General features: G+C 47.2%; 1 protein-coding gene across 2 annotated transcripts in view; it reads right to left on the bottom strand.

Annotated features, from left to right (window-relative positions):
• Window positions 1-1,074: 1,074 nt before the first annotated feature.
• ILRUN (inflammation and lipid regulator with UBA-like and NBR1-like domains) overlaps window positions 1,075-10,091 on the bottom strand; it is a 94,319-nt gene continuing 85,302 nt past the window's right edge. For both annotated transcript variants that reach the window (XM_019456821.2, XM_019456819.2), the window contains one exon: window positions 1,075-2,929. In XM_019456821.2, coding sequence (XP_019312366.1) covers window positions 2,894-2,929 — 36 coding nt within the window. In that variant the 3' untranslated portion in view covers window positions 1,075-2,893. The remainder of the gene's footprint in view (window positions 2,930-10,091) is intronic.

Below are 10,091 nucleotides of genomic sequence, written 5' to 3'. Positions count from 1 at the left end.
AAGGCTGTTTCTTGTAGAAAAATACCCCGAATTCAACTGTCCCCATGGCAAAAAGAAAAAAAAAAAGGCATGCACGCGTACACACATCCACACACACCTCACTCCATGCACACAATAGGTTCTTCCAGGTCTGAGCCTTCTGCCTCCCTCACTGGGCTCAGGCCCCTAAGGATGCTGTCTGCCTCATCTCATGGGTGCCAGACATTGGTGGTCCTGCCTAGAAGGCAGGCTGCCTTTTGCAGAAGAGTACCAGAGGAGCAGAGCCTACTGGGGCTGAGAGGGTCACCCCTACTACCACTCTAGGCAGGGGGGAGGAGGGGGGCTCTAGGCACTGCTCAGAACTCAAACCAGTGAGAGGAGGCAGAACGAATGGTATTGATACCCTCCTGGTCCTGGCGGAGCCATGGACTCCCTCTACCCCTACTCTATGGTTTGTGCTTGCTCTGGCCCTCTGTAAGCAGCTCACCTCTCCAAGGATGTGTACAGAAATGGTTTGTTCTTGGGAGGGAAGTCAACATGCTTGGGAAAGTCACCTTGCCTACAAGCAAGGAGAGAAGCAGGATGCCTCTGCAGGGCCAGACCCGCTACTGGTGACGTATTAAAGCTCCTGCTGACTAAAGGCAGGTAGCTCCCCTGGGAAATGGGGAAGGGGCACCTGGTGTAGGGCAGATGAGAAAGCCAGGAAACCAGGTGATGTAAAGCCTCCCACAATCCTGCCAGGAGCAGCTGGAAATGTGCTGTTTTCCTGGTTATCAAACCAGCAGAACGGTTGGTCATGTGTGGGCTCCAGGGTGGCAGTGTCCCAGGAGGTTGGCACCAACAGTAGTGGCGATCTGGGCCTAACAGGCCCCTCAGACAAAAAGGCATCGTGAGCCCCTGGCTTGGGCCAGTGATGGCCTGAGCACCAGCAGGGACCACCCCCCTCCTCTGCTCTGCTCTGCTCCAGAATGGAGAACTCATGCGCACTGCAAACGGGTGCTACAGTGTGAGCCCTATTAGTCTAGCCCCAGACCCAGCTGCACTGCCCTTCTCAGCGAGTTGGCTCCACCCTCCCCCAGCACTTCTCCCGTGGACCAAAGTTTATCCTGCCTTTTATTTTTTGGGAGGTGGGGAGGTGAAGGGGGAAATTTCATACAAGCTTTTCTCCCACAATCAAGCTTTAAAAAACAACAGTCTCAGAAGAGGATGAGGAGGAACAAACAACACACATTTTTGGAACTGAGATACCCAGACAGACAGAGACAGACGGGCAGGCAGACCCTCACCCACACCCAGGCTATATGACCCCTTGCAGCCACTCATCACCTGGTCTCCCTGCTTGTCTCACACCCCTGGTGTCGGTGGGGGTGTGGTAACAAGCAGGTGACCCTACAATCACACCCTAGATCCATATCCCCGGCTATCAAACCAACCAAGACTCAAGGGAAGGAGAGGATGAGAAGGAAAGAGAAGAGGGACTTGCATATTCTTGTATCTTTGGCAGACAGCTGTTCTAGCCTGGTTCAAGCTTCCCATGGAGAGATCCACATCTCAACCTGCTTGGAATCCATAGGATGCTAGTGGGGTCACATGCCCAAGTGAGCAGCCAGCCAATTAGCCTCTGCTCTGGCTGGGCTGCCCCTCACCCACCACTTCCCAATAACCAAGCATCCAGCTTGGGGGAGGGAGGGTGGTGGTGGTGCTCTCGTTTCATCAAAATGCGATCTCTAAAATCATACAGTCAGTAACTGTGGCCCTTCCCCATGGCCAATTCCCCACTTGGGGCTGTATTTTCATACCTTAACAGCTCAGCCTCCACTAACAGGCTATGAAAATACCACAAAGGACAATGGAAGGGAAACACAGGGAAGGGAGTTGTGTGACAACAGAGAAGCCTGGACACCTTTCCACCCGCCTGCTGCACACTTGCTGGTGAGCTGCACCAACACCCAATATGTGTGTGCATGTGGCACACACATACATACAGCACAGAGGCACTGTTCCCAGAGTGAACGGGGAGCCACTGTGTATGAAGAATCCAAAAGAGCATTAAGTGTGATGGCAATTCTCTCTGCCAAGAGAAACATGGAGGAAAAGCAATTGATGTTAACTGTGTGCAGAAGGACACCTTTTGGGCTCAGAAATTCCCATGTTACCCCAGATCTGTCCTCAAGGCTTCCTCTGCTGGCCACACAGGGAAGTTTGGTCTTCAGAGAGGTTCTGATGGTAACAAGCCATAGGGGTTGACAAATACAAATGTTAAAGGTGTAAATCAACAGAAGATTAAAGAGAAAAGAAGAGGAAAAGGGTGAGAACTCATTGGCTGATGCCATTAAAAACGAATGGGGTCAGAAACCTCTGGAGTCATGTGGCCCAGGAGATGTCCTCCTGTAGCACTGACCCGAAGAGTCCCCACACATGCCACACCAGCTTTGAACCTGAATCGCTTCCAGAGCAAGCAGCTAATCTATAAAGGGCATGTTATCCCTTATCTAAAAACAAAAGTGGGGCAAGAGGGCAAAAAATGAACATGTGCTCAAAACTACAACCTGTCTGTAGGCAAAATAATTTTTGTTTAAAAAGATGGCTTTTTTTCCCCCATTAAAAAATTTTTTCCTTCCCGAGTGACCTAATGACTTGTTAGACTGACACCTATTAAACAAAACCCAAGGTGGCTGCATGGATTTCTTCTTAGTAGCCTCAACACCATTCCTGCGGTTCAGCACTCACACATGCGCACTGAGTTTACTCAAAACTAGTCTGTTCTGCTTCTTCCTCTTCTTCCAGGATGGGGGGGTGTCAAGCCAGGGGTCCATGCGATGTGGTCTGCAATCCAGAGGAACCCCTTGCCCTCCCCCCCATCCAAAGTCAGGCCTTCTGTCTTTTGTTAATTTTTCTTCTTGCCGACACCCGTTTAAGACTGGCCGAAGGGGTAAGGCCCGTGGAGCCCCTGGAAGAGAGTGAACATAGTCAGTGATGGTAAACAGAGAAGGTACAATTAGACAATCAAAACAAGTAAAAGAATCCCTGGTTCCCCGTGAGCCAGAAGAAAACCCCAAGGCACAGACAAAGCCTGTGGGTTTTCCTTGCCACGCAAAACCTCAGAGGCCAAACATCAGCATTTCAAGTTGCTAAGTGTTCTCACTCTATCACACCATCCAAAGAGAGGAGAGGCTAGGGGGGTAATCCTCATTTTTCAGCTTCTAGATCAATCAGTGCCAACTTTCCTCCACCCAGTTCACAAAGCCTTCCTCCCCTGTGGACAATGTCTCCACCTCTCTGCTAAAGATCTCTGTATGCTGGTTTCTGCACCTTAACTTCAGATGTAGGAGACTTCTGGCTAATGACCCTTATAGTAACAACAATACTGTAGCAGAAATGGCAACTGTCTGTTATCTATAGATAACAGACATGGTATGAGGACCTTTGCATACATTGTCTCTAAGCCTCACCCTGAAAGCCAGGTGAGTGTCAGTATGCTCATTTAACTATGCCCATTGACTGCAGAGACTAAAAGACATGTTCAAAGTCACAGGGGTAGTAAAAGGCAGAGACAAGGTTCTAACCCAAGTCCAATTTCTGTTCTCCCCACGTTGCCTCTCCCCTTGCCACACGATAAGGGTTTCTTCTCAATTCCCAAGGGTATTTTTTGTGCTGCTTGACCGGGTGGAAAAGGCTTCATTTCATGTCTCATTTTCCCCTCATGTTAAGAATGAGACACTAAGATATGCTAACACCAAAAGCAACTGCATGAACTTGCCGGAGAACGACCTGTGCCTCCCTCCACCTTCCCACCCTCCTCCTGGAGCGTGCTCCCTGGAAAGACCAGTCAATGCCAAGACCTAGGAGGGCAAAAGTTAACTGGTGACAGCCTCACTAGGGTCCTACTCCTCAAAGTAGCCTAGAAGCAGCAGGGCCGTTGGACCAAAGGGACCAAATGGATACCAAGAGCAGGTGCCTCTGCCATAACCATGACAAATGACCAGAGGGTATTTCCTAATGCTTGACAACTATGTTAAGAATCCTGAATCTAGACAAAATTCGGGGTGAGAAGGCATAAAAGTGATGAATATCAAATTTTCTATTAGCTTGATGGGATGTGGGCAGTCAGAATTTGGTTGTCTTTTTTAAAAAATGACATTTTAAAAAAACATTTTTTTTTAATTTTGAGAGAGAGTGCATGAGCAGGGCAGGGGCAGAGAGAGAAGGAGAGAGAATCCCGAGCAGGCTCCATGCCATCAGTGCAGAGCCTGACGTGGGGCTTGAACTCACAAAACGTGAGATCATGACCTGAGCCAAAATCAGGAGTTGGATGCTTAACTGACTGTGCCACCCAGGCACCCCCCACCCCCAAATAACACATTTCTTTGTGGAGGGAAAACAGTGCTTGGCTGCAGGGTGGCCAGCGATTAGAATCCTTTTCAGTGTGACTTTGTTTTGTTCGCTTCCAGCTCCTTAGCCCAACAGGTCCCCAGTAAACTCTTGGTGACTTAGTAGCTAAAAGAGGACAGGTATTTCCCAGACTACTGCCTGAGGTGTCAGATACCCCTAAGTCACAAGACTACTGGCTCTTCCAAAACCAATTTTTAAAACAGTTGCTTAGGCCTGGGCTCTCTGGAGGTGGTTAGGCTAGAGATGTAACACCCTCCCTGTTTCCACTACAGTGGGGTATAGGTCATGCAGAACTGGGAGAAAGGGATCTGGGTTCTACTCCCAGCTTTGCACCACCTCATCAACTGACCTTGAGTAAGGTCCCTTCCCCTCACAGGATCTCATCAGGTTCCTCTCTAAATCTTCCCAGAATTTAAAGTTCTAGGAGTCAACACAGCACCTGACTTAGGAGGCTGAAAAACAGGACTCCATGAAAGAATGGAAAGAATGCCCTTTGGTCATGCTTAGGCCAGAGGTCAAAGCTGCCAAGAATAGGGAACATGAGATTAAAGTTTCTATAGTGTTCTCAGTGGAAGGTACTAAAATTGCTTCTGCTTTTTTCCCCTCACACACATAAAGCCTCAAAAGACCAGAAGTGTGTGTCTAGTTGCTTGGTGGCTGGCATCACTGAACCAAAAATCCTGACAAGGTGATTTGGAGGCAGGCAGGCCAACACGGATTGAGCATCAATCCCATGCCAGGTGCTGCTGTGGCACTGTAACATATTCTCTGTAGTTCTCACAAAGATCCACTAAGACGAGCCAGACTCAGAGAGGTAACCGAATCAAGGGCACAGAACTGGTAAGAGCAGTGGTGTTGAAAATGGCCACATGTCGGGGCACCTGGGTGGCTCAGTCGGTCAACTTCAGCTCCGGTCATGATCTCACAGTTTGTGAGTTCTAGCCCTGCACTGGGCTATGTGCTAACAGCTAGCAGCCTGGAGCCTGCTGTGTCTCCCTCTCTCTTTGGCCCTCCGCTACTCATGTTCTGTCTCTCTCTCTCAAAATAAACATTTTTTGTTTTTAAAAAAAAGGTGTTTAAAATGGCCACATGTCTGCCACCCCTCAAGCCAACCACACCTCCAGCAGGCAAGCTGACGCTGTAACTATCTCAGCGGCCATGGTACCACCTGATTAACAAGGAAGGGTGGGTTGGGGGAGCGAAGGGCTCTCGGACTCCATTCTACAGGGCCTGGTTGGAGGTCACACACACCAGATGTAGAAAGTATGGAAGCTTAAAACAAGCTGTGCTCAGTACTTTCCAGCATTTATTCATCTGGAACAACCCAAGGAAAGCAATAAAGCCCTAGATCCCCATAAGCTGTAGAACTAATACAATGCTCAAAGGTCTCTGTGCAGGAAAAAATGCACAGAGAAATGAAAACCTGAAAAACGAACAGCATTTGTTGTCTATGAAGTATTTTTCCCTAAATGTAACTGTCTTCCAGACCAAAGCTCCACCCACTTCACATGGGCCTTTCTAAAGCAGGTACTACTAGCCTTGTGACTTGTGTAGAGTGCTTTAGGGAAGGGAGTTCGTGCCTTTGCCAAGAACTGCAGCACATTCCCATTTTACAGGTAAATAAATGGGTCCTGTAAAAGACATAAAGGCAGGGAGAGGGACAAAGACATAATGGGCATCTTCAGAGTTCCACCTGAGTGTCCTGAGTGACATCCAGTGTTGTGTGTAACTAGCTTAGATCATGAACTTGTTGACCTTCTACCTAATAGCTGAGGTTCCATGCCTTTTGGGGGAAAAAAATGCTATCTAATTCCCTTTCACCCAGAGAATGGCATATTGGAAGTTGTTGATGTTTTAATTGGTGCAGAAAGGTGGCTTGAGGAACAAACTCTATTCTCACTCACCCCACACCCTGCCAAATTAACTACCATCCCTTCAAGGAAGGGAGAGGAAGCCAACTCTATTTCAAAACGATTTTATCATCTAGACTCCCCACATGCAGGATTATAGGTGTCACAAATGGATCACAGAACACAGGCAATGCAATACCAGTTGTGGAGGAAAAGCCTGGCAGAGATTCCAAGAACAGCGTGTCCAGGGCGCCCTATGGCAGGAGGCCAAGCAGGAAGTGCCTTTCCTAACAGTGGGATGGAGGTATATTCGAAACGGGAGGCCCATCCACATTTCAGGTTGCACTGGAGTTCCAGGACCCAGTGTAACAGGTCCTGGTGGCTAATGTCTCCTACCCCAGCCTAAAAGCAGGGGTTGGCAACAGAGTTATATGTTCATTCTCTTCTGGGGCCTAGCAACTCTTCAGCCTCTAACCATTGGAAAAGCAAATGCCAAATATTTTAACTAACTTGACATCAGCTGACACCTCTCCTAGAACAGTTGTGCCTCTACGAATAAGGAAAACAGGGATAGGCGCATCAGATGGTAATTACCAGAGAGCCCTGAATTGAATGGACTAAGAGAAAAGTGAGGCTATCGGCATGACAGCAAAACTCAGAGGAGTCTGATGCAGAAGGCTACCCTTCTCTCACCACGTAGGGACTAGCAGCAAGGCTGGATTTATCTATGCTAACAGAAGCTATGAATAATCAAATCTGAAGAGAAGTCCTGCATCTGACTCCAGGTCTAAAGGCCAGCTCCCCAGGGCCCACCTAACTTGCACAGTCCTCAACGCTTTCAAAGGCTACGTCTGCTAGGGGACAAGAAAGTGGTTCTGGCAAAGGAGAGACGGCCTTTAGGTCCATAAGGACTGAGGTGTTGCCTGTGTGCTTCAGCCTTCCTTAAGCTTTTCACCGAACAGCTGCAGTACCTATGAGCCCTGGGACCTAAGTTCTACTTGGCTACAGGCCAGGCAAGCCCTCTCAAAGCACAGAAGTGCCACCCCGCCAGCTAAGACAGAGAGGTGCCTCTCTGCTGGGGTCGGGAAGAAGACCTTGGCCTCAAGCCAGCCGAATCATCACAGTAGCTGGGCTAGGTCTGGAACTGCACTTCCACGATGAAAAAACAATGGAGAGCCATTATTTGGCTAATTTTCTAACATATTTTAACATATTTGTAAAAGACAACATTTACAGACATGAAACAGAGGCTCAGTCCCATTCACCACAATCTCCTAAAAAGATCCAGTACTTGTGATCTTGTTTTCAAGCAAACCTAAAAGTACTATCTCTCTGATTTGTTTTTCACAATAGTTTATCAGCAGAGTCACTCCTAGCCAGCAATCTGGTTATCACTGATCCTATGTGGGTGTGCACCTGCAAAAGTTCTCCTAAAATTAGAGAGAAATCAGAATAACTTTTCCAAAAAAGAGTACTAAAAGTTGTCACTGAGGGAAAACATTAACTGTATGTCAGAGTACCAGAAAGACAGAATACTGGTACTGTTTCAGCTAGAATATTTTTTAAGAGTTTCTTCATCAATTTTCAACAGTATAGTAAGTGCAGGGATATGAGAGCAAGATGCCCTTGAAGAGAGTAGAAACTGTTTCTGCCAATTCGTTATGCCTTACATATGGCAAAACTCAAATATCAGTAAAACGAATGAGTGAAAGAACGGTGAACCACTCCACACTGGCGAGCCATCTGTTTCTTAACACTCCGGGGGGGTGGGGGGGGCGGATAAAGGGAGCTGAAATGTCTAATGAAACGAGGATGTCTTATAAGGGCTTTCTGGGTTATGCTTTTACTCTTTGAAAGCTAGTTGTTTAGATAAAGCACCACAACATGGAGACTTTCACTTCCTGTCTTTATTTTGCTTCTTTAAATTTGTGATTTAAATAAATGAAAAGGTTCACACAGGTTAATAAAAAGACAGGACGTATGCTGCAAGGCTGTGAAATAACATGCTCTCCCAGAGTATACTGATGGCAGCATCAGATAATACCACGAGGGCCCTCCTCCTCCTCCTCCTCATTTCCTGGGCCAAACCTGGTCAGCGCTGCGTCTACCTAGTGTTCCTCTTGTATCACTAAGTATACTGAATGCAAACATAGAAGAATACAGGGTTTAGTACTAAGTTCTGTCCTGATCCTGCATTGTAAACATGGTGTGGTGAGGTCCTGTGCACAGGGCTGCTTCGCTGGTAAGGGCCAGAGACTGACCAAGCCCTGATTAAACCTGTTAGTCTCTTCATTAATTAGAAATAAAATAAAGTTGGGGTGCATCCGGCTCTTGTCATTTCGGCTCAGGTCATGATCTCAGGATTGTGAGATAGAGCTCCATGTTGGGCTCTGTGCTAAGCATGGAACTTGCTTGAGATTCTCTCTCTGCCTCTCTCTCAAATAAGTAAATAAATAATAAGCAAACAAACATTAAAAGAAATAGTCTCTATTGGAGTAATAGGAAGGGCAATGAGGACTCTCAAGAGTATTCAAACAAGGACCCTTCTCTCAATGGCTGCCAGTAGCTTAACGAGTCTTCCTAGTGGTATAGGAGTGCCAAGTTAGCAGGACAGGAACTTCTGCAGAAGCTTTAACACTGGTGTTCAAGCCACTTTCGTGGGACAGTCCTCAAAATTTCAAAGACACGTTTGATGGACTGGCTGAGCACGAGTAGGAGAATCAGCCAAAGAAAAGCAAATAAACCAGGGCATGGCTCAGTCAGTTAAGTGTCCAACTCTTGATTTCAGCTCAGGGCATGATCCCAGGTTCGTGAGACTGAGCCCCAAGTTGGGCTCCACCTCAGCGTGAAGCCTGCTTGGGATTCTCTCTCTCAGATTCTCTCTCTCCCTCTGCCCCTCCCTACCTGTACTCTTTCTCTCTCAAATAAACAAACTTTAAAAAGAAAAGAAACCTATTTTTATGCACGAGGGCTGATCATGGGGCAGGCTCAGTTCATAGTCTTCTCACTGTACCAAAACTGCTGCAAAGCTTGATTCAGTTGTAAGTGTGACAAATTTATTTTTTAAAAAAGCCCTGTAAAACCATTTTTATACTTACCTCTGTGGCACAGTTTTTCTGCTGCTCTTAACTGACTTTTATAGCCATGCTGGGGACCTCCTCATCTATCCATCCATCCTCCCTCTACCCATTCATCCAATGCTTCATCATGCAGCCCTCATTCTTCCTCCCTTCATCATCCATCTCTCCGCCCTCCTTGCATTCTTCCTCCCGTCCATCTAAAGCTCCCCATGGCCAAAGGCAACTCCCAGAGCCTTGACCTACTTCATGGCAAATGAAGAAAATCACCATAAAGAATAAAACTCAAACATAATTGTGAATGAAAACATATTATTTAAAGTTCTACAGGAGATGAAGGATACTGGCTGGGTTTGATCTCCCCTTTCAGTAAAGACTTCAGAAAAAGTTATTTGCAGCTTGGAATTCTAGCTCCCAAATCCCAAGTAATAGCAAGGGTGCTAGAATCCAGGTGGTAAGCTGGTAGACAGAGCTCTCTCATGGCCATCTCCTAGAGTAGAGGAGATTCCTAAAAAGGAAGAAAGAACTGATAAGGGTCTCACTGGGGAGGATACCCAAAAGGAGAGAAGCTTATCCAAGTTCCTAGCCCTGTCATCACTCGGGTTGGCTGCACTGTCGGGGTCCTGCTAAGCACTGGGTGAGGCTGTTGGTCCCATTTCCTCTCAGAATTCCCATCCAAGCTCCTGTAACCTTTTGTCAATTAGCCTTCCCTTTCTCCCATCTCTCTTACAATTAGTTCACAGCATCACCCCCTGTCCTGCAATGTCTGGCTGATTGAGGAAGGAGAATAAAT

This window comes from Panthera pardus, unplaced genomic scaffold (assembly GCF_024362965.1).
Source record: "Panthera pardus isolate Hobbes unplaced genomic scaffold, ASM2436296v1 HiC_scaffold_17, whole genome shotgun sequence".
In the NCBI taxonomy this organism is placed as follows: Eukaryota; Metazoa; Chordata; class Mammalia; order Carnivora; family Felidae; genus Panthera; species Panthera pardus.
Note: the sequence above shows the minus strand (reverse complement) of the source record. Positions and strands in the feature narration are given on the sequence as shown.